The sequence below is a fragment of the Eriocheir sinensis genome, chromosome 10 (genome assembly GCF_024679095.1).
Source record: "Eriocheir sinensis breed Jianghai 21 chromosome 10, ASM2467909v1, whole genome shotgun sequence".
In the NCBI taxonomy this organism is placed as follows: Eukaryota; Metazoa; Arthropoda; class Malacostraca; order Decapoda; family Varunidae; genus Eriocheir; species Eriocheir sinensis.
Window position 1 is genome coordinate 5,255,012 of NC_066518.1, and position 25,663 is coordinate 5,280,674.

The following is a 25,663-nucleotide window of genomic DNA, read 5'->3' on the forward strand; positions in this document are numbered from 1 at the left end:
TCTCTCTCTCTCTCTCTCTCTCTCTCTCTCTCTCTCTCTCTCTCTCTCTCTCTCTCTCTCTCTCTCTCTCTCTCTCTCTCTCTCTCTCTCTCTCTCTCTCTCTCTCTCTCTCTCTCTCTCTCTCTCTCTCTCTCTCTCTCTCTCTCTCTCTCTCTCTCTCTCTCTCTCTCTCTCTCTCTCTCTCTCTCTCTCTCTCTCTCTCTCTCTCTCTCTCTCTCTCTCTCTCTCTCTCTCTCTCTCTCTCTCTCTCTCTCTCTCTCTCTCTCTCTCTCTCTCTCTCTCTCTCTCTCTCTCTCTCTCTCTCTCTCTCTCTCTCTCTCTCTCTCTCTCTCTCTCTCTCTCTCTCTCTCTCTCTCTCTCTCTCTCTCTCTCTCTCTCTCTCTCTCTCTCTCTCTCTCTCTCTCTCTCTCTCTCTCTCTCTCTCTCTCTCTCTCTCTCTCTCTCTCTCTCTCTCTCTCTCTCTCTCTCTCTCTCTCTCTCTCTCTCTCTCTCTCTCTCTCTCTCTCTCTCTCGCTCTCTCTCGCTCTCTCTCTCTCTCTCTCTCTCTCACTCTCTCTCTCTCTCTCTCTCTCTCTCTCTCTCTCTCTCTCTCTCTCTCTCTCTCTCTCTCTCTCTCTCTCTCTCTCTAGACATGTAAACACAATTACAAGAGTGATATTCAGGTTACTCCCAAACATGAGTAGCTTTTAATTACATTTATAGAAAATGTTAAGGGAATTAATGGTCTATGATACAATCCAGGCTTGAACATGCAGTTCTGGTATGGTCATTTTACAGGAGGAAGCTCGTAAAGAAAGATGAGAGAAGAAAATTGAAGGATCTGCAACCAGATTGCTGTGTCAATATAAGCTTTTGCAGGGGCTGTGGGACTGGGCCATCAGTGTTTGTTGTTAGACCCATTTTATTTTCTACTATTGTGCATATTCCTTTCCAGGAACTATGGGAACGAGCCAGGGATTTTCCCTTATTTGGGACTTTGCACGACCCCTCCTCCTATCACTTTGCATGCATCAGCCACCAATCAGAGACCCTCGAGTTGATGGACGAGACCAAATGCTTGCAGGATATCACCCCATTCATGTGGATACTCAAGGTGGTGGAAAGGAAAGGCAATGAATCAGAAAAACGGCTCAATCTACAAATTGGTCAGTTAATTGGAAAAGGTAAGATTGGTGCAAAATATGTTTTGATTCAGGGAATATTTCAAGCTGTCTTGACTGTCTTTGCTTGTTCATAAATTTTTTTAGCTCAAGAATTTGCAGCCAGTTTACCAGTGTGTAGAATAGGTTCACATCTAAAGATCTTGGAGCTTGAATGATCATTCTTAACCCGTGGGCTTCGGCTATGGGAAAGACGAGAAGTGGCCGAGAAACGACAAAATTACACTGCATTTTGAGACTAAGAAAAGAGCATGGAACGTACATCAGAGTACTCCTCTCATAACCATAAAGCTGTTAAAAATATTTGCTTTTACTCAAACTCCATTCTTTTTGGGTGGTGTTTGTTACAAAATAAATAGTCTCGTGACGCTTGGCATCATGCCGAGAGTCGCTTGTTGTCTGCTATAGAGAATTTGACAAGTGATTACTGTATGGAAGGCTAATTCAGTATGCCATGACCTTACAGCACCACTTATGACAAAACAGCCCACCTCAACATCACTCACTCACCACAATGACCTCGGGCATTCATGGTGGGTTGCGCTATGCCACCACAGCCTACAATTAGCTCGAATTATGGGTTTTATGGCGAGCCCTTTTTAGGGTCCACCGTACCACAGCCACGACTCGTGAAAGCCCTGAAAAGGGTCTGCCGACGTTCTCGGGTTAAGGGTGTAATGTTAGTATTGGATTTTAGGGTAGATTAGTTTAGATTGTCTTTTGTAGAAGGTTTATTTGCTTCAGCCTAATCTCTCTTATCATAATGTGGTATTACCCAAAACTTCAATCAAGAGAAGGATCTGTTTCCAAGTCTGTAAACATTCTGACTCATTTCCTGCCTCCCTGAACCTCAAATGTTATCAATGTTTCTATCTATAGCTCTGATGCCCTGTTTCCTTGGGGAATTCTTGAGGGGGTGACCATAGCAGAAAATTCTCCAGTTCACCCTGTTCATACTCTCTTTGCAACATTCACCCCCCCTCCCCAGCTCTCTCAATCATGTATTCCTCAACCCTATCAGTTTACTTTAGTGGTGGTTTCTGTGCCTTCCTACATGACTTTCATTCACCCTCATTACAAAATCTTCTTTCTGTGAATTTCATGTGATCTATTCCACCACTCCCTATTCTATGCCATTTGCTCTCACACTCATATCACTTGTACACTTCATGCCATCCCATCTTGATAAACCACTTCTTTCAAGTAACTCAATCTACTTCTCATAGTCTTTTCTGTGTTTCAGGGGCACAGGTCATGGTTGGCAGGATTATACTATTCCTTAATCCCTACATTGCCTCCATGCTTCCACTATTCTCTCACATGATATTTTGATTAATCCAATAGGCTGCTTTCCCTTCACTGTCTGCCCCTTACTTCTCCCTCCATGCTTTCATACTTGTAGTCTGTGTCACGTAACCTGGTGTAGAAAATCATTTTGTGAGGGACTTGCTGAGTTGGCATCATTACTTAAGGGATGGTCTTGCATGCTCATTGGCTCTCTTTAGTGCCTTTGAACTGCTTCCTTTATATTTCAAAAGGGTAGACTGTAATTTACCTGTAACTTACCATATATATTCACAGACTTGGATAGCTTATATTAGCATTGCTTAATAAAATCTGTGAAAGTGTATGAAAATAAGTTTGACAGTTCTTTATATCTTTAAACGTGAAAAATAATGAACCGATGTATCACTGACCTTTTTCTTAAGGATTACATATCTGATGCACAAAGGCTACTTTTTTATACTTTTATTTGAATCTATACATCAGTTTGCTTTGCATCTTAGTGTTATATTAGTCTTATATTTCATGTGCTTTAATATTTCTGCAGATCTCCAAAAGTTTGATGCCTTGAAAAATCCTGAGGTTAATGAATTTCGTGGAAAGATGAAGGCTCTCTGTGACGAGGTGGTGGCATCAAGAAACAAACTAACCTGGTCTGAGCGGGTAAGAAGTTATAGAATTTTTGATTTTTGATTATTGCATATTTCAATGTTACCTTGTTTTCTTTATTGTAAATCATAAGTAAAAAGAGAGAGTGCAGTTTTAATTTTCCTTGACCAGGTACAGTATCAGTATCCAGCACGAATAGCAACCAACCCTGAACTGGCTAGTTACATCACTGAACGACTTCAGGATAATCAGTTGCTGCTGTCAGTCCAGTTCGACAATTCCAAAGTAAGTGTTAGTTTTTAGAAATTATTTTTGATTATTTTCCCTGAATTGAAGGGATCTAGAGTATTTACATTTTTTGACTTATTTATATTTTCTCTTTTGCCATTGAATGCACAGCATAGTAATTTTACCACGATCCTATTTTGTGGTAGCATATAATAGTTGTATTAAGATATGTTTTTAAGATGCACACTGCTTTCCCTTGCCATCACTCTACATATGTCCACATATCACATCTTAAAAAGATCTCTGTCCATAGATCCCTTACTTTCTTCACAGAGAATGGACTGTATGATACTTTTTTTACAGTAAAGGATACAGCTCCCCCCCAAAGTCCTGCTAGAGTGCTGCTATTTGTTTGGTACCTTTGGTTAGCATGACATAAACTGAGGGACTGAGAAACATCCTGTTTTATTGTTGCTAAACTTCTTGTTAGTTTACAATTTTGATTGTTAATCTTCACACTTCATTATAATGTTGGCATCTTCAGTGATGAGATGATTGATGTGTTTTCACAATAATATAAGAAGGGAACAAGAGGCCAGTCAGCCTACATATGGCAGCTCCTGAAAACTTGTAATTTATTGTCGACTTTAGAAATCTATGTAGCTATCTACATGTCTGTATCTCTATGGATCTCCCCTCATGGGAACCTCTTGAAGGGAGTGTGGTCGGCAGAATCATCTATTTTCCCTGCTCCAGTGCACCTCATCACATTCAGTCCCTTGGCTGCCAACTCTTTCCAGTGCTCATCCACTAGAGCTATTGATCCATTTCACTTTTGGCGTACCCTGATACCTTCTCCCTCAGTGTTGCCTTCATACTCTTTTTGAAGTTTCATTCTCATTCATTTTTATCTCCTGTTCCAACCATCTGAGAGTACTATGTTTCACCCATTCCATCACTCCACAATCCACTTTCTATGTTGTTTCACCCATAACTAAAATCTCATACACATCTTCATTACTTTTTCCACCCCATCTTGACATACTGCATGCTCCTTTTATTTAGTTAATTTCCACTGTACATACATGTGATTGCTTTGCTACATTCCACATCCATGCCTCTGATGCATATGGCAAAGTTGCTAACACTTATTCTTTTAAGAATTCCAGCACCTGTTTGTTCTTTACTGCTCTCTCCCTTATCTCTCCTGCCATTCTCCCATATTTACATTGTACTGTTCCAAGTATTGAAATGCAATTGCTTTCTCCATCATCTCTTCACCTGACCAGATAGTAGTACACTTTTGTGTTCTCTGCTGCTATTCTCTGTGTCTGTGGAAAATCAATGGTCTGCTCATTTGCCCTTTCAGATATAATTTCTTTCTCTTGCCTGTCTATACTTTCAACCTTCTCCTGTTACACACATTCAGATTCATCCACACTCCTCTACAATATCCATATATGCTTCCAATGTATAGCCTTCATTTGAAACTTCAGCAATTTGCTCCATGACCCTATTTGTAAACCAGTTATATCTATTATTCAGAATTTTGATATTTTTATTAATTGTTATTTGCTTCCTCATCAGGTTCATTCTTCCTCCACATTTCGAGTTCCTTTTGACATGAGAACCAGTCAGCTACTCAGTATGGCCCTGACCAAGCATACTGTTACTTTTGGACTGGACCAGCCTGCAGACAGCTATGTGTTGAAGGTTAGTTAGACACTCCGGTTTTAACAAGAAAGAAATTTTTCAAGTCATAGTACTGTGTTCATATACAAAAGGGTGCTTATGATTAAGTTGGGTTAAAGAGATAAAAATAAATGTAAACTCCTACACAAGAAGCCCTTACTTTCTCAGGTACATTTTTTCTTTAAAAAGAATATTTGAGTTTTTAGGTATATGATAGTAATGATACTTAGATAAGTTTTATCAACTGTATCCCTGAACACATGACACAGAAAATCTAATAAGTAATACCCTCAACAATGTACCATGCCTTCTCTAATAGGGAGGCTCATCCTTGAAGGAATTGTATGTGTTGTATACAGGTGACCCTCCTCTTTTGCGGATTTGCAAACTCTTATTTTCCATAGAAGAAAAAGTTTCCCTGCAGTAGATTCAGCTGCTGCCACATAAACTTGCAGACTCATATGCAGTGTCACTTGTTTACCGTGAAACAGCAAGCTTTAAGTATGGTCAGTGTGTTTGTTGGGTGCATCAGTTATTCTCAGAAATTTGTGGTAGTACATTGCTCTCTCACTATTGAAGAGGGTTAGGTTCCTGAAATACCAGTCTATAACTAAAACTGTCGATACTGATTTTTGTCAAGTCATGTAACAACCTGTATTTTTTTCTATCTCATCAACCACTTATATGTTCTGAGCAACTTACTTGAAATATTTTTTAGATATAAATTTGTTTGGTAATAGAAACAACTTAATACTGAAACAAAAATACTTTAATTGAATAAATAAGTATGAGAAAAAACAGGTTGAAGTGTGGTTCCATCTGGCCGTGGCGGCCATGCTGGTACCCTGCCGACTCGCCCAGGCTCAACACGTAATGGCCGCCGCATCATCATCACCGTCACTCTCCGCCCATACTTTGGCCTTTTAGCTTTCTTCTCTCCACTTGGAAGATCACAAGGGCGCTTAGGAGCCATGCCAATAAGTTGGACGAAGGATGATAACGTAGTTGTAGCCGTGAACATTGTCTGAACGACAGACACACGTGGACTGATGCTGTCTGGCGGTATCTGACGTTCTTGAACCCCCCTTAGTTCTTGAGACTGTTTTTTGCCTCCCACCCGTGATCCGCCAGAGTGCTCTTTCTTGCTCATGTGACTGGATGAACCAACACTGTTTCTCATTTTGTCACTCATCAAGGACAACACGCGTTAATTTAGTCGCAATTACGAGATCTACAGTTCATTAGGAACATTTCCCTAGCTGCTGAGCATCACTGCATGTGACGGAGTTTCTTAAAACATCCTTTTTCTCTACAAAATATTGAGAAATGGCATCGTTTCACTTTCTTGTTTCTAATGATGATGATGATTTCATAGCGGAAGGTTCTTGCATATACAATAATGCTTTAAAATGGCCTGTGGTGCAGCAGTAACACAACAGTAACCTCGTGATCTCTATATCCACTCCCACCTGGCAGGGTTACCCATAGGAAGCTCAGGAAATGGTCATCGCCATAGGCCTAAGGAGGTGCGGCCAGCAAGAAAATGGCTGTACCCTGCCCCATCGCAGCATGTGCGGAACCTTTGATTCTTGCCAAGAATGGGGGTTGATTCTTGAAAATCTGATGTGCCAGATCAAAAAACCCAAGAATTTCGCAAGATTTAGGGAAATTCTTGCTTGCGCTAGGGTATTTCTTGATCGCCAGATGACGGCGACGCCTGGTGGGTGGCGTGGAAACTAGCTAGGAAGCGGCAAATACACTTTTTTTTTTTTAGCATCGGATAAAAATCCATCTATAATAAAAACCATCTTAAAAAAACTTCAATAATGAGGGAGCACTGTATATGTATATGTATTGTGGTAGTATATGTCCTCTAACCCTCGTGAATGGTGGGGTCACCTGTACATGTTTGTGCTGGTTGTAACAATCATATTTGGGTTTGATTAACTGTATTCTTATATACATGTCAAACAAAAAGTAGTAATGAATTCATACACAAGAAAACCTTGTTTCCTTAGATGGGGACATTGCTCTTTTGATAAAGAAGGAATTGGTTAGGGGTTTAATAACTATTGCCATCAGAATATTCATAGTTATACAAGGTTAAGGATATTCCATCATGCATGAAAGATGGGAACTGATTATAAATTCATACACCAGAAGATTCCTTTGCCCTGAAAAAATATACAAAAATATGTTTAACCTGGTAGCAGCAGCGGGCCAAATTTGTGGCTTTACCACGTACTGGCAACAGGCCAAATTCTTGCCTTGACATGAACCCCCCAAAAATAGAGGATACATAAACTGATCACAAATGCGTTGATACATATAATATAATTGTTTGCGTGCTTAATGAATTTTTCTCACTAATTCGCTTAGAGGGGCCTTTAAGAAACATGATCCCTGCAACTGCCGGGTTAATACATAAATGGGCAAATGTGGGAATTTTAGTTAAGTTAGGTTAATAACAGTTATATAATTGCAGACACCAGGCCGGGAAGAATACCTCATAGCAGATGTTCCTCTGTCCCAATACATGTATGTTCGTGAACTTGTGTGCCAAGATGATTGCTCCTCAGTGCCTCTAGTCATTGTACATTGGAAAACAATTCAAGGTGAATTTAGTCAGTTGGTTTATCTATTCCTACAAGTCTCTTTTTCTCTTGTCAAGTTGACAACCTTTTCCTAAGAGTCTTCCTCTTCATGCACTCCATCCTTGTATACTTCATCCTCAATCCTCCTCGCCCTAATATGGTCACTTCCAGGCATCATATGATGAAAGTAATAGAAACATGAATTTTCTGTTTTTTCCCTTAGCAAAGAAATTGCCAAATAATTTCAATGTTAGGGAGAAAAAACTTTAAGTACTCTTAGTATTAGAAATTGTTTGTGTCTCTATTTTCAACTTTTTTTTATCTTTGTGTATCCTCAACTAATCATATGCCTGCTTATTTTCCTTCACAGTTGACTCTGAAAACTTATATGCCCCAATAGAAGATGTTGGAGTAAAACACATACGGAATTCCTTTTCTGGGATGACCTTAAGCAAAAAGAAGTACATTTCCTCATGGTCCATCAGCGAAAACTTTCAATTTTGTGTTGGAACCGTCTGTAATATGCCTCTCTCTGCTGATGACCTGGTTGAGGTGAGCCCTTTCTTGGTAACTTATCAGATCCTCTTCTTTGTTGTTGAATGTGGATTGCCATCTCATGATTAGGGAGGATAAAACCATTGACAGAGTAAAGCACTTGTTATTCATGATTTATTAGAAGGGAGTTTATTAGACAGAAGTAAGGATAGACCTTATGAATGGTATTACACAGCCAGCCTATTCTTACCTCACAAGCATCAAGGTGAGCCACTGTTCCTTAGAGCTGTAACATAACTGAGATCTCATTTTTCTTGTTTCTAGAGTGAAAATGTCTCCTGGTATTCATAGTGTTGGTAAAAATTTGTGCTCTTACATTGCTTTAAAAAGATGTTGCAGTTTTGAGTGTTATTCCTTTAGGTGATGGTGGAGGCCGGGCTGTACCACGGGAGTAAGGCCCTATGTGAAACCAAGGTGACCCAGGAGTTGATGATCTCTGATGGAAAAGCCAATATTGAGGAGGATCTCGTGTTCCCTATAGCTGTCTGCAACATTCCAAGAAATGCTCGTCTTTGTTTAGCTATACATGAAGTCAATCGAAGTGCAAAAGCCACAAAGGCACGGGCATCAGTTGGCAGCAAACCGGTAAGTTTGAATTAGTTTCCAGTGGGCAGTAGTGCTAATAAAACGCACCTTGCCTTCTTATTTTTCATACATCATACATTTTTCATATGATTTTTTTTTTACCTAAGACCAAATTTTTAGGAGCAGCGAGTAGCGGCCTTTTTTATTATTGTTTCCTTTTTTTTGGTGCCCTTGAGCTGCCTCCTTTGTTGTAAAAAAAATAAAAATAAATAAAATAAATTAGAATAAACACCCAAAGTCCAATAGTAAATGACCACATACATTACATTAAAATTAATGGATAAAAAATGCTAATTGATTTACACTTCAGTAACCTCTTGATTTGTGCAATTCCAGGAACTATACAAGAACCCTCTGGCCTGGGTAAATACAGCCATCTTTGATTATAGAAACCAACTGAAAACAGGTGCAATGTCACTCTATGCCTGGAAGATCTCTGAGGACCAGATAGGGGAGTCCATGCCCAACCCCTTAGGTACCCTGGTGAGCAACCCCGACCGTGACCAGGCTGTCACCCTCACCATCACTTTCCCGCGCTTCAGCAGCACCTCCAGCATCATGTTCCCTGCCAAAGATAGGATCGTCACTGAAGCAAAAGAAAATCCACAGTGTGATGAGGTTTGTCTCCTTTCATTTGATTTTTTAGATATGTTTTATATAATTATATTTACAGATAAAGTTTGATTATGCAGCTCCATTATATCCAGAATTCAGTTTAGCATGAATGAATTCTATATCAACAGTGTAAGGAATTAACATGAAATGCTAAATAAGAAACATTGAATCTAAACTAGTATTCTCTATTTAAAACCATAGTCATCAAATTTGCCTCTTGAGAATGAACTGCCCTGTGTGACAATAATACAAGTCAGTCAAACAAACAAACAAAAAACAGTGAAACTGGCATTGAAAATATAAAATAATCACAATAATATGAGTCTTTCTTGGCCTCTGATTGACTGATGATGAGAGTACCACAGCCATTGGCGGCATCGGCCTCTTAAATACTTTAGGATCTCCTCTTCACGTTTTAGGAGTGGTGCTTCAGCAGTTTTTTTCTTATCATTTTAATCATGCAGGCACCCTTCCCAGATAATCATAATTTACCTTTTACTTTGAAATGAATTGAAAGAATGAACTTGTAAGCAGCAATAGTCCTTAGACAATTTTCACCTTTCCTTGGGCTGTAATCAGAATGCATATAAATTTTTCATATTAAAATTTTCATGATGTCGTGATTTCATTTGCTCATCCAGTATCCATATGATCATAGCCTTTTTTCCTCTGCAGATTGCACCAACCCCGGCAATGATGGAGGAGATACGCCAAATAGCGGAGCGTGACCCCTTGACTGAGCTGCATGAACAAGAGCGCAAACTGCTTTGGTCACTAAGAAATGTTTGTCGGAAAGAACTTCCTCATCTTCTACCCAAACTTCTGCAGTGTGTTGAGTGGGATAACAAGAGCGAGGTGTGTGTATGTGTGTGTGTGTGTGTGTGTGTATATGTGGGTGGGTGGGGGGGGAGTCGGGGTGCCTTGTTTGTTCATTAGCTTTCCTTTTTACTCTTATTTTACATTTTTTCATGATTTAATTTATATTTTATGTGGTAGAACTAAAAGGGAAGGTTGGTACTGTTGGTAGATTGGTTTTAAATGTTTATTTATGTAACATCTTTATCTACATTTGGACTTTGCTAGTGGGTGTGTTTCTGAGTGAAGGGACTCTGATTGAAACCACTTTGTTGTATAGAAAGTCTCATTAGTAAGGAAGCATATATGAATTTTCTCAGTCAAGACCTATAGTGTATGTTTTGGTTTTGATAGATTATGTTAGGTTAAGTTTAGGGTATCTCCAAACTCATAATAACCAGCACATAATGGTATAAATCAACAATGAATGACCTCACTTTGCTGTATAGAAAGTCTCATTACGAAGGAAGCATATATGAATTTTCTGAGTCAAGACCTATAGTGTATATTTGGGTTTTGATAATTATGTTAGGTTAAGTTTAGGGTATCTCCAAACTCATAATAACCAGCACATAATGGTATAAATCAACAAAAATCTCATTCATTAGTAATATTATTATAATTTGACTGAGTCAAGACCATAGTAACGGTATGTTTTGTTATATTTTATTAGTTTAAGTTTAGGGTATCTTCAAACTCATATAATGGTATAAATCAACAATGAATGACCTCACTTTGTTGTATAGAAAGTCTCATTACTAAGGAAGCATATATGAATTTTCTGAGTCAAGACCTATAGTGTATGTTTTGGTTTTGATAGATTATGTTAGGTTAAGTTTAAGGTATCTCCAAACTCATAATAACCAGCACATAATGGTATAAATCAACAATGAATGACCTCACTTTGTTGTATAGAAAGTCTCATTACTAAGGAAGCATATATGAATTTTCTGAGTCAAGACCTATAGTGTATGTTTTGGTTTTGATAGATTATGTTAGGTTAAGTTTAAGGTATCTCCAAACTCATAATAACCAGCACATAATGGTATAAATCAACAATGAATGACCTCACTTTGTTGTATAGAAAGTCTCATTACTAAGGAAGCATATATGAATTTTCTGAGTCAAGACCTATAGTGTATGTTTTGGTTTTGATAATTATGTTAGGTTAAGTTTAGGGTATCTCCAAACTCATAATAACCAGCACATAATGGTATAAATCAACAAAGAATGACCTCATTTTGTTGCATAGAAAGTCTCATTAGTAAGGAAGCATATATGAATTTTTTGAGTCAAGACCTATAGTGCATGTTTTGGTTTTAATAGATTATGTTAGGTTAAGTTTTGGGTATCTCCAAACTCATAATAACCAGCACATTATGGTATAAATCAGCAAAGAATGACCTCACTTTGTTGCATAGAAAGTCTCTTTAGTAAGGAAGCATATACAAATTTTTTGAGTCAAGACCTATAGTGTATGTTTTGGTTTTGATAGATTATGTTAGGTTAAGTTTAGGGTATCTCCAAACTCATAATAACCAGCACATAATGGTATAAATCAACAAAGAATGACCTCACTTTGTTGTATAGAAAGTCTCATTAGTAAGGAAGCATACTTGCATTTACTGAGTTGAGACCGATAGTAACGGTATCGTGTTTTGTTAGGTTACATTAGGTTAAGTTTAGGGTATCTTCAAACACATGATAGCCAGCACCTTATGGTATGAATCAAGAAAGAATGACCTCACTTTGTTGCATAGAAAGTCTCATTAGTAAGAAAGCATATATGAATTTTCTGAGTCGACCTATAGTGTATGTTTTGGTTTTGATAGATTATGTTAGGTTAAGTTTAGGGTATCTCCAAACTCATAATAACCAGCACATTATGGTATAAATCAACAAAGAATGACCTCACTTTGTTGTATAGAAAGTCTCATTAGTAAGGAAGCATATATGAATTTTCTGAGTCAAGACCTATAGTGTATGTTTTGGTTTTGATAGATTACTTTAGGTTAAGTTTAGGGCATCTCCAGACTCATAATAACCAGCACATAATGGTATAAATCAACAAAGAATGACCTCACTTTGTAGTATAGAAAGTCTCATTAGTAAGGAAGCATATATGAATTTTCTCAGTCAAGACCTATAGTGTATGTTTTGGTTTTGATAGATTATGTTAGGTTAAGTTTAGGGTATCTCCAGACTCTTAATAACCAGCACATAATGGTATAAATCAACAATGAATGACCTCACTTTGTTGTATAGAAAGTTTCATTACTAAGGAAGCATATATGAATTTTCTGAGTCAAGACCTATAGTGTATGTTTTGGTTTTGATAATTATGTTAGGTTAAGTTTAGGGTATCTCCAGACTCATAATAACCAGCACATAATGGTATAAATCAACAAAGAATGACCTCACTTTGTTGTATAGAAAGTCTCATTAGTAAGGAAGCATATATGAATTTTCTGAGTCAAGACCTATAGTGTATGTTTTGGTTTTGATAGATTATGTTAGGTTAAGTTTAGGGTATCTCCAAACTCATAATAACCAGCACATTATGGTATAAATCAACAAAGAATGACCTCACTTTGTTGTATAGAAAGTCTCATTAGTAGGGAAGCATACATGTATTTACTGAGTTGAGACCGATAGTGTATGTTTTGGTTTTGTTAGGTTACATTAGGTTAAGTTTAGGGTATCTTCAAACACATGATAGCCAGCACCTTATGGTATAAATCAAGAAAGAATGACCTCACTTTGTTGTATAGAAAGTCTCATTAGTAAGGAAGCATATATGAATTTTTTGAGTCAAGACCTTTAGTGTATGTTTTGGTTTTGATAGATTATGTTAGGTTAAGTTTAGGGTATCTCCAAACTCATAATAACCAGCACATAATGGTATAAATCAACAAAGAATGACCTCACTTTGTTGTATAGAAAGTCTCATTAGTAAGGAAGCATATATGAATTTTCTGAGTCAAGACCTATAGTGTATGTTTTGGTTTTGATAGATTACGTGAGGTTAAGTTTAGGGTATCTCCAAACTCATAATAACCAGCACATGATGGTATAAATCAACAAAGAATGACCTCACTTTGTTGTATAGAAAGTCTCATTAGTAAGGAAGCATATTTGTATTTACTGAGTTGAGACCGATAGTAACGGTATCGTGTTTTGTTAGGTTACATTAGGTTAAGTTTAGGGTATCTTCAAACACATGATAGCCAGCACCTTATGGTATAAATCAAGAAAGAATGACCTCACTTTGTTGCATAGAAAGTCTCATTAGTAAGGAAGCATATATGAATTTTCTGAATCTGTGAATCTAGACTCAGAACACTATATAAACAAACACTAGGTCAAAATTTGAGACCTATAGTGTTTGTTTTGGTTTTGTTATTTTAAGTTAAGTTTAGGCTTTAATGAAGGGGATGTTAATAGGGTTTTGGATGTAAAAGAGCCAGGGAGGACACGTAGCAATGGTTTTAAGCTTGATAAATTCAGATTCAAGAAAGACATAGTCAAGAGTTGGTTTACCAGTAGTGTGATGGATGAGTGGAACAGGCTTGGCAGTCTTGTTGTGGGTGCCAATACCATAGATATATTCAAGAAGAGTTTGGATAAATTCAAGGATAGTGAGGTTAGGTGGGATTAGGCTTACAGGAGCTGCCTTGTACAGGCCAACCAGCCTCTTGCAGACTCCTTACATTCTTATGTTATGTTCCTATTTGTATACACATAATTTTATTTGTTTTTTCCAGGTTGCAGAGATGATCTCACTCCTAGAAGAATGGCCCAAGTTGCCACCTGACCATGCTCTAGAGCTGCTTGATTATGCCTATGCTGAGCCTGCTGTCAGGAGTTATGCCATTGAGTGCCTAGTCCATTTTAGGTTGGTTCTAAAAACTATTCGTTCAGTTCATAATAATAAGTAGGGAGGAAAGTAATTTATTTAAAATAACTATCAGAGGTAATAAGGTAGATTATTTTACATGCTTTACTATCTAACTTTTTTTTTTTTTTTTTTTTTTTTTTTTTTTTTTACACGTCTACACAAATGTTCCACGTTACCGTCCCTTTGTGTTCTATTGATAGGCTGTAAACAACTTTTAACAAAGGGAGACTTCCCCACCCCTGTGTTCAATGCAATCCTTGCTGAGGAGGTTAAAGGCATTTATATCATATTCTGGAAGTAGATCAGTATTCAAGAAGTCAATAAATGTTTCAGTTGTAGCAACTTCGCTGAAATTTTTCTCTGTAGTAGCATATTAATTATTATTCAGATTTTTTTTTAAGAATTGGAAAAATTTTTAGTTGATCTCATTCTTTTTGAGTGGTTTTTATTTTTAGTAGTAGTTGTTGAGGTGGCCGCGTGACATCCATTGCAGCTCAGGGAAAGGAGACACACTCAAGAGCATTTATATCATATTCTGGAAGTAGATCAATATTCGTTCAACCGCTCAGGAAGAGTGAAAACGGACGTTAAACGAAATGATGATGATGATTTTAGAGCCTTTCAAACCTACCAGCTCTGATGGAAGATAAATAATTACAAGGAAAAGTAATAGCAGTAGATGGCAACTATAGTAAAAGTAACATAGCAAAACAAAATCAAGAGTAATAGTAAAAGAAACCCAGTGATAGGCCCAGTGTTTAGAAGTGAGTATTGAATTGTATATTTGTTAGGATGCCTGAATGTAAATTCATTGATTCTATCATATACTATTTATGTATTTTTTTGCAAACTTAGAAATTAGGAAGGAAAGGTTGTATTATTTTTCAAAAGGTTAAGAAATTAATTATTTAAGAATGCAGATGCATTATGAGAGTGGGAAAATGTCTCTAAATCCTGTATCTAGTATCTTAATCATATCTCTCTACTTTTCCTGAAGTGATGATGACCTGCTGCTCTACCTGTTACAACTTGTACAAGCAATCAAGCATGAAAACCACCTCTACTGCCACCTTGTGGAGTTCCTTCTGAATCGAGCCTTGAGGAACATGCGCATTGGACATTACTTTTTTTGGCATTTGAGGTATGATTTTGGATTAAGCATCAGTTAAGATGACAGACAAAAGTCGGGGTTGGTAGTTCATACTATTCCTTCTGCTCTTTACACTTAAGCTCACAATTCTTTTGATGGCCCCTGTGACCTGTTTTTCTTTTCTGCTCATTTTCCCTACTTTTCATCTTACTTACCAAAAGTTCTTTTATCAATAGAAAATGTCAAAATCTTGTTAACTATTTCATTCAGATACTTCTAGCTTCTATCTAGAAATATCTCCAATAATATTATTTATTCTTTCCCCCTCTCTTTAAATCCTGATGGCATTACAGCTGTCACATGTATTTCTAAAGTTTAACTCTTAGCTTGAACTCGAGTTTAAAGTTTGTAAATTTTGCTTTGGACAATACAGGGCATTTTCCTCATGCTCCTTTTTTTAATGACTACTGACCCAGATAAAATTTTATTGATGTTTTCTGAATCTTTTTGTTCTAAATCTTCAGAAGTCTTATGAACCTGTAAGAATTTGGGAAGCTTCTGTGTCTGGTAGGAGACCAGAGGAATTACTGTATTTCCAGAGGTTCCAGCCCAAATCTGGATGACCTACAGAATATTAATTTCTCGCATAGATGCAGAACTGACAGAAAGGGAAGAAACCCGATGGTGTCAGTCAGTCCTAATGAAAGGGAGGAAGATTTTGCATATCTCAGTATTGAAAATCAAGCTCACTAAATCTAATGTTTAATATTTTTTTGCTCCTAAACATGTAGTCCTTTATTTATTAATTTAGTTTATTTATTTTAGGTCTGAGATGCATGTCCCTTCAGTGTCCATACGATTTGGTCTGATCCTTGAGGCCTATTGTCGGGGCTCATTGGAACACATGAAGAGCCTCCTGCGACAGTTGGATGCTCTTCACAAGTTCAAAGGTAAAGAAATATAGAACTATAAAAAGTAGGCCTTTTGGTTACTTTTGATGCATTTATGACTAGCCTGTGTTCTTCAGCTCACGTGTGGCTGAGTGTGTCTGAGAACTGGCAGTGTTGTACATTATCTGAGACTGCCAAACAGTATGGAATGTATATTAGCATGCTCCTCTTATTAACATGCAGCTGCTAGTAATTTATTTCACTTAAATACCAGTGTTATTGGGTGGGTTTTGTTACAAGTAAACAATTATTTGACAAGGCATCCAGCCTTAGGCATTTGCTGTCTGCTTGAGAGGAAATGCGGCCAGTCCATGGGAGCTTAAAATAAACATAAGCCAATGTGAATATAAACTGTATTTGTAAATGAGTTACTGATGTACAAAGCCAATGTACATTGTGGGAATAAAGAAAAGGGAAGAAAAGGATGGGGGAGGGGGAACTGTTACATATCATTATGGCCTACAGTTACTCCAATTTGGATTCTCAGGTCGTGGACACTGGTGGCCATATTGAAAGATATATATGGGTCAGTTACGGGACTGTATTGGCATAAAGCTTATTTTTAGAGGATACGAGTAGAGAACCATCTCATCTTTTACAATTGGGAATAAGATGCATTTTGCATTTGCAGTCAATGGATGGCTACTCTTGACCTATTGATGTGGGTAATTATTGTCTTTGTCCTCATTCTCTCCCAAAAACCTGCATGAAAATATTTGCACATCTCTCCAACAGAGCTCAGGGGTGTGGTGAATGAGAACCGGTCAATGCGGGACAGAGCAGAACGGATGATGCGAGACTATATTAAGCAGACCCACAATTTTGCTACGCTCTCCCACTTCCTCAACCCGATTGACCCAATGTACCGGATCAGCACCATCAAGTAGGTTCTCCCCAATCATGTCAGAACAGGTAAAAACAGAGGAGGAGGTTGGTCTGATGGGAAAGTATCATAATACTGCCTAATTTACATTCATTCAGACTATTAAAGTAATTTTCATAAACCTCAGCTTCTCAAGTGTCAGATTTTCTGTAAAAAAGAAATTCCGTTATACTATAATCAAGGCAAACACATCAAAGAAAGTATCTAGATTTGAGCGTATATACTACCTGTTACCTGTACTAAACATAATTAATATATCACATTTGAATGTTTCATAAAATGAAAATTAAGAAAATTTGGATTTCTTAAGTTTTTCAGAGAACCCTTTCTCCCATTAACTGTTGAGTTGGGGGTGATCAGTGTGAAAAGGATATACTGTGGACTAAAGAAAGGGTACTAGATGTAGTAATCACATCTTAATTTCAGCTGTTATGATCCAATATATTTCAGTCATCAGAGTGGAATATTGGTTTTTGAAATTGCTTTGATGGTAAATTTCAGTTTCATCATTGGGAATTTTCTCAACATCATGAGTTAGTAAAACAATATTTATATTTTTGTAGCTGCTAGAAGACATAGTCATTTAACTGTTCTTTTAATTTAATTGATATGTAAACTATCTTCTATAATGATTGAAGTTTCATCTTTGATTCTCAGGGCAGAAGAATGTAAAGCCAAAGACAGCAAAATGGCTCCTCTGTGGCTGGTGTTTGAGAATGGAGATCCCCACGGAAAAAGTATCTACCTACTCTACAAAAATGGAGATGACTTGCGGCAGGACATGTTAACACTGCAGATGATTAGGATCATGGATAAATTGTGGAAGGACAATGGGATGGATCTAAGGTAGGATGCCATAGATACATGTTTTGATAAGGCCCCACTTAATGTTGTTAACTTCTTGGTAATGGTGACTCAGAGTGGCAGGAGTAAAGCAGCATGTCCCCTGGTGTATTTTTTTTTTCTTACAGAAAAGGACAGTTCAAGGGCGTGAAAAGAGAAAACAATAATAAAAAAAAAAAGCCCACTACTTACTGCTCCTGAATAGAGTACAGAGGAGTGGCCAAAAAGAGAGGTCAATTTCGGGAGGAGAGGTGTCCAGATACCCTCCTCTTGAAAGAGTTCAAGTTGTAGGCAGGAGGAAATACAGATGAAGTAAGATTGTTCCAGAGTTTACCAGCGTGAGGGATGAAAGAGTGAAGATGCTGGTTAACTCTTGCATAAGGGGTTTGGACAGTATAGGGATGAGCTTGATTAGAAAGTCGTGGGAGGTGGGGAGGCATGCAGTTAGCAAGTTCAGAAGAGCAGTCAGTGTGAAAATATTGATAGAAGATAGAAAGAGAGGCAACAAACCCGTTTGTTAGTATACACACACTTAAGAAAGCTGAACAAAAACAAGTTATTCCAAGACCTACATCATGTGCTAACAAAGGACACAGTGTTGATGATGGCCATAACAAGTCCACTATGTTCTTTTTTGACTCAAGGTGCTTAAGCACATCATACTACTGCAAATTCCCTACTAATAAATATTTCCTTTTATAAAAATCTGGTAACAACAACATCTAATGAGTAATAAAAACTGGATCATGACTACGAGTAGTTACTCAGCTGATACAGCATTAGCGGGGGTGATGAAGCATTTGCCATTTTCTTTTTCAACTCTCCAGGTGGCTAACCGTATCATACTACTGCTCATAATTTTCTAATACGGGTTTCTAAAATGTACAGGTAATCTAATTGCATTTTACTTTTCACAGGATGAACCCGTACAGTTGCATGTCAACAGACAACCGTGAAGGCATCATCCAGGTGGTCCTTAATGCTGAAACCATTGCCACCATCCAGAGAGCGAAGGGCAATTTCTCAGCCACATGTGCTTTTAGAAAAGGGTCACTTTTAGGTGAGACTAATATATATATATATATATATATATATATATATATATATATATATATATATATATATATATATATATATATATATATATATATATATATATATATATATATATATATATATATATATATATATATATATATATATATATATATATATATATATATATATATATATATATATATATATATATATATATATATATATATATATATATATATATATATATATATATATATATATATATATATATTGTGCATATGTACAGAAATATGTTTATTTATCATTTTTATTAAATGCAGTTGGCAAAAGTTGGGTTTTTGGGTCTGTAGACTTAACCTACACCATATCCGGGTTTTTCCCATATCCAGGTGCCCCCGTGGCTCTATTAACTCGGATACGAGAGGGTTTACTGTATTTTCAAGCAACGGACCACCCTTCCCCCCTTTTAATCCGTTAAATCGAGGGCTGAGTGTATAGGAAAATTTATTGAAGAAAAGTTGCTCATTTTATCACGATGGAGTCTGAAAAATATCATTTATAATCTTTGATCCAGAAATTTACTGCCTACAGAGAGCCAAAGTTGCAGTGAAACTCGAAAAAATTTTTTTGTTGTGTTTTCATTCTGGAATGAACCGAATAAAAGTTGTAGAAAATCATCCGTATAACTCAACTGTGAAATCAGATTATTATTTGGACAGACTGTTTCGCTGAAATTCCAAGATTCCCCAAAAATCCAACTTCTGCTTCCCACTCCTGTGAACAAGATATTGGTTCATCTAGAACATCATGTATATAAGTGGAGGTGTCAAGACTACACTCAGCATTCACACAACGAGCAGAAACTAGAAGAAGACCACTGAAACAGATCGGCTGAGGGAACATAATCGCTCTTCAGATGCCATGATGCGTAGGCAGGAACTGTTGACTATTTTTAGCATGGAGTGGTGGTAAGGGACAAAAGAGGTGCCAGTTAGTCACTTAGCATCGACAGAGACATAGTTACACGCACTCTTCAAATTCCAGATAGCTTCTCGCTCTCTGGCGCTGGCATCATGCTCGTTGCCCACGTCTGATAGAACTATATGACACCAGCAGCATCAACGTCATTAAGGGGTTAAGTAGCGATTGTAAAACTATAACATGATTTTCAAAACTAGGTAGGGTAAAAAATTGAGTAATTACAGTGAATAGATGTCAGAGATTAATATTTAATGTTTATACATCTTTCTACATATTATTGATATATTCAGCAATTATGGAACCAATTTTAGAGTAAAACAAAACATTGGTTCCTGTACATAAAATCCTCTTGAATGTTATGTTCAGATTTTAGATAAAGTGCAATATCAGACATGGCAGAGAAGGATTTGTAGAAAGTGGGATAAACATTGTGTTGTTCTCTGATTTATACTCACCATGATTATTTTTTAGCTTATCAAGTCTTGGAAAACATGTTATAGTTGTACAATCACTGCTTAATCCAATGATAGCAACAAAATTTGGTTATCTTATGTAACAGATGACCTAACCAAAGAAATATACTTTCTGAAACTAGGCTAGTGTGTTGGGTGAGGGAAATGTCAGACCAACCCACCAATGGCCAGTCAGCAGAGTCCTTACTAGTTCAGCCAGGGATCCAACTGAAGTGAATGACATTAACACTAACTCTAACAAGAACCTCTTTGTATACTGTTTATGATTAACTTAGCCTTCCGTTTCACCCACCAGCATGGCTCAAGGATCACAACCCTACTGAAACTCTACTTAACAAGGCAATCCATGAGTTCACTCTGTCCTGTGCTGGGTACTGTGTGGCCACCTACGTCCTGGGAATAGCTGACCGTCACTCTGACAACATTATGATTATGAAGAATGGCCAGCTTTTCCACATCGACTTTGGGCATATCCTTGGCCACTTCAAAGAAAAGTTTGGCATCAGGAGGGAGCGACAGCCCTTCGTCCTGACGCACGACTTCATCAACGTTATCACCAAGGGCAGACAGTCACAGACACGATCTGAGGAATTTGAAAAATTCAAAGGATACTGTGAAGAGGTATTATACTGGTGCTTATTTCTTAGCCTAATTGTGATAGCATTTATAAGTATCTCCACATCAAGTGAATCCTGAATTAATAACAAGTGTGTCCATCCTATTACACTATTGCAGCTCAAAAATCAAGTTTTTGCACTATCCACTTTTCAGTCTAATATACTCCAATCCTGGTTTGTGATAGATTTGCCAAAATTCACTATTTGTTATTGTCTTTTTTAAGCTTGTAGAGCAAATTTTTGCATCTTATGCACATGGTTTCTCTCCAGGCTTCATGATTGCATTTAGCAATATTCATTTACTGTGTTTTATCAAGGAACTTACTTTGTCTTGCAGGCATTCTTGATACTAAGAAAGTATGGATCTTTCATCATTTCACTTTTTGCCATGATGATATCTACTGGGCTTCCAGAACTGCAAAGTGAAAAAGATCTCAACTATCTTAAGGAAACTCTGGTAAGTAGTAATTATATGTTTTTACAATCTTCATTAAAATTCTGGGCTTCCACAGAAGTGGAATTTGATGTCATGGAATTTGTAAGCCCTGATCAAACATGCTAACTTTCTTGCTTACAAACTTGGCACCTTGGCCCCTGGCAGGATGTTTAGGACTCATAATGCCACTTGACCATGAAGGGCAAGATTTTCCAACCTTGTGTTTAGCAGATTTCAATATGGAATAAGATCCAAGCTTCTTTTTACTTATGAAACTTATGGCAATTTTTTTTCTTGCCCATACTGTCAATCATACAAAAATTTAAATCCAAAATCGATGACAAAATACACATTTTTTTTCATAAAATGTATATATTACAGAAACTCGACTTATCAGAGGAGGAAGCAAGAGATCACTTCCGCTCCAAGTTTGATGAGGCGTTGACGAATGCTTGGAAGACCTCTGTAAACTGGGCATTTCATTCCATGGCCAAAAAGAATCCTTAAGAAGTGGGATACATCAATCATGATTCTTTTTTTATTCATAGTTCTAATGCCTTGTATGATAAAGCAAGCAGAGGTTTCTGTAGGGAGAACAAAGGGGATGCACCTACACTTCCTTTAAGAGTTTTCCTATTGTGATTTATTGTAAATACAACTTACTGGTAAGGTTGTCTCCTCGGGTATTTGCTCCTCCTCCAAAGGAAGAAAATCCAGTGGGTATGTTCACAAATTTGTGCCCATGACTCAAGTTTGTACTCATGTCAGGATAGAAAGCTACTCTGGAGAATGTAATGAAGGTACAAAAACATGATTACGTCAAAGTACATATTTTGACAATTTCACTTTTATAACTTACCTCAGCTTTTCAAAGTAGCTTTTTTTTTCCTGATACGAGCACTAATAGGAGTGGTGTGTACAGATTGGCTCACATACCTTGGATGCCTATGGATGTGGGAGTCTCAGTTTCCAGGTGTGCTGCATCCTCACCCTGGACCCTTTGGCTGTGTTATGCATGACTGCCTCTGTGGATGATAGATTATAATGTATTTTTATGATAAGCATTCTATGTATTCACCCAACCCTTTGTAGTTATGCTTTCATCAACACCGTAGTGTCAGTGGTGTTATTGGGTGGGCATTCATTGTTGTCTCCCTGTATCCAACTTTAAGTCATTAAATCATTACATTATTCTCCCAATTGTTACTTAGAAAAAGATCTTTTAGGGGTGGACTGGGTCTTAACGGGGTAATATACTGTATTTTCAGTTGTCCTTTTTCCCTTTAGCATACCTTAAAATTGGATACCTGATTTTGGTGCTAGATACAACTGTTAAAGTGCTGACACTTTCAGGATTAAACACAGAATTTGCCTGCAACCCTTGTTTATTGGAGGACTTTCCATTCCCCAGGTATGCAGGTAGAGAGCAGTGCTGTGCCCTCCAGTCCTTTGGTGTGCAGCAGACAAAACTGGAGCACCTCTCTTTCACTTCTCCTAAAATGCTGTCAGGCAGAGTACTTTAATATTTTTTTCAAATAATTAATAATTTTGTATGAAAATATAGCAGAGATGAAAGCATAGCTCACCTTGCTTTATTCCTTGCAAAAGAAAGGTGTTCTGGGGTAAACATGGCAGCCCCCACATCTCCTCGCCATCTTTTTGTCAAGCTTATGCAAAGGTGAATGAAACGAGGCTTCCAGTGTTAAAGCCTGGGTGGCAGCTTGGCACTGTCACGTATTCACTGATTAGCACTGATCCTAACATATGATTTTTATCCTAAAGTATAATTTTTATCACTGATTTATCACTGGAAGCCTGATTTCACTCATTTGCATCAGCTTGACAAAAAGATGCAGGGCTCCCATGTTTACCCCAGGACACTTTTCTTTTGCAAGGAATAAATCAAGGTGATAATGATTTCTTCTCGGCTATATTTTCACACAAAATTATTATAATTATTTGAATAAAATATTATAGTCCTCTGTCTGACAGCACTTTAGGAGACACAAATGAGAGGTGCTCCAGTTTTGTCTGCTGTACGCTGAAGGACCGGGGGGCACAGTGCTGCTCTCTGCCATTATTCAGCTTAGAAAGTCCCCCATTCATCAGGACAGTAGGAAGAGGTAATTACTTTATGTAGGCAAATGTAAGGTTGCTCATCACCACACATTAGCCCTCAAACCTGCTGTGAAATGTCACCAGTAAGCTTGAATGCCGTGATGTAAACTTTTCTCATTTTGCTGGACCCTCAAAATATCATTTGAGTAATATTACCTTGAATGTTTTTTGTTATTGATGTCAGCAGTTTTTTATGTAGTATACATGATAATTTTTAAAGTAGATATAAATTCACTGTGTGCATTTTCTCAGTTTTCAAACTTTTTATACAACATACCTTATTCTGATAAGTTTACTCATGAAATTGTGCACTTTAGTTTAATACTACATTCAACATGAATTTAATAATATATCACTGGGCTTTACTACCATTAGATTTTATGCATAACTGGATGGACATATTTTTAGAAAATTTACTTTCATTGAATTAAAGCAACGCTAATTACTAGTTTTAGTCTGAATTCCTGTAAGGCTGTCATGCAATATTATTGTTAATATTTATGTAACAAAACTAGAGAGAATGTTATAGTACATGCATCTTTTTGCATTGTGGGACAATCTTTTTTGTAAATAGAATTTTATTTAATTTTCAAAATCAGTGTAATCAGTTGTTTTCATTTTTAGTGTGAAATTTGTATTCAAATTGATTCAGAATATTTAATTACTTCCATTTAATTTAATGTTCATGCTTCCTATATAAAGTGATGTTTTGAAAATGACCTGGACACAATATCTTACAGACAACAGCACTTGCTCTTCAGAAGTGGTGGCAATTGTTTTAGGCTTTGACCATTTCCTATATTGGGAGGGGCTGTTTACTTATAATTTTATCCTACTATGAGAAAGGAAATGCTACGTGTCATAACAGTCAGCTAACATAATCAAAATCTGCTGATGATATCAATTTTCATTCACCCTGTTCACATGTTTCTTTTATAAAGCTGAAGGTAAACAAAGTTCAGAAAGAGCTATTGGTTGATCTTTTTACAGGACATCACTTTACCTGAAACATTACTTTTGTAAATACCATAAACTGTTAGTCGCATGGACTTCATCTTCAGAGGCAGGTGTAGTGCCTGTGCTGAGGCTGTTGGCACAAAATGTCATGTTATCCTTGTATTTATCTCTTGTTAATAAAGTATTATGCTGTGTAATTAATGCTCTAAAATCATGGGTATTTTTGTTCTTACGAAAATATACCAAACCTAGAATGAGGACTGTTCATTGCAGAGAGAGAAGTGAACAGCATATTCTTAGTTACATAATTTCAAGTGCATTCATGCATGAACATGGATTTCTCCTTTGCTTGCAAAGCATATCATTCAAAAGATCCTGAGCCAGTAAACAATTAAGTAGTGTTGGGGTCATACTATTGCGACATGTGGCCTCTGTGGTCATCTCCATCACAATGACCTCTGAGCCTGTGGTGGGAAGTAACCAATTATCCAGTGACAGGTCCACTGTGACATCTGTGTTACCACAGTTATCTTCCCCAAGCTTCCCTAGGTACCCATTAATTGCTCAGCCTGACAAGGAGGATGAACAACTGGGTGAGCTGCATGCCAACTGCCCTGATTGGGATTTGAACTGGGCCAATGGATTCATAGCTAGGTGTGCTAACCACTTCACCAAGGAGCCAGTGACCTTGTGAAAACAGTGCCATCCCAAACTAATGCATCCCCACAAATTGCTCCTTGAATGGAGGTAATATCACCCTGCAAGGCTCATTCAAAAGGTTTGAGACAAGAATCCAGGAAAGAATTGTGCTTAAAAAATAGAATAAAAAGTAATTATGGTCTATGGAATAGATACTATTCCTGTGTGAGTGTCTCCACACACATTTCTTTATAACGAGGTCTTATATGCAGTGCCAAAAATAAAATTAAAAAAATCTTGAAGGGATCACATGAAAAAGTGCCCCAAAACTATGTGATGTCCTACTACAAGAGTATGCTCCACTTGCTCCTAATTGCTATTTACTGCAGTCTGCAGCACCAGAGGACCTTCAAATTAGTCACCCTGACCAATTAGTCTTCTTCCTTTACCTACAAAATTTTCACTTAGATCATAACAAATGGAACAAGTGCAACACTAGACTAAAACCAGCCTTAGAACAAGTTGGATTCCCTAGTGATGTTGAACAAGTGACCACAACCACA

At 37.3% G+C, this 25,663-nt stretch overlaps 1 protein-coding gene across 1 annotated transcript; it reads left to right on the top strand.

Moving 5' to 3' along the window:
* The first annotated feature begins 712 nt into the window (after positions 1–712).
* On the top strand, positions 713–24,675 carry LOC126996491 (phosphatidylinositol 4,5-bisphosphate 3-kinase catalytic subunit delta isoform-like). The gene is made up of 18 exons (XM_050857005.1): positions 713–1,163; positions 2,992–3,107; positions 3,225–3,338; positions 4,869–4,994; positions 7,459–7,588; positions 7,938–8,119; positions 8,483–8,707; positions 9,044–9,325; positions 9,998–10,177; positions 13,942–14,072; positions 15,073–15,216; positions 15,991–16,115; positions 16,851–16,998; positions 17,656–17,844; positions 18,759–18,901; positions 20,629–20,954; positions 21,288–21,407; positions 21,768–24,675. The coding sequence occupies exons 1-18, from the start codon at positions 728–730 to the stop codon at positions 21,891–21,893; spliced, it is 3,243 nt and encodes a 1,080-aa protein (XP_050712962.1). The 5' UTR covers positions 713–727; the 3' UTR covers positions 21,894–24,675.
* The last annotated feature ends 988 nt before the right edge of the window (positions 24,676–25,663 follow it).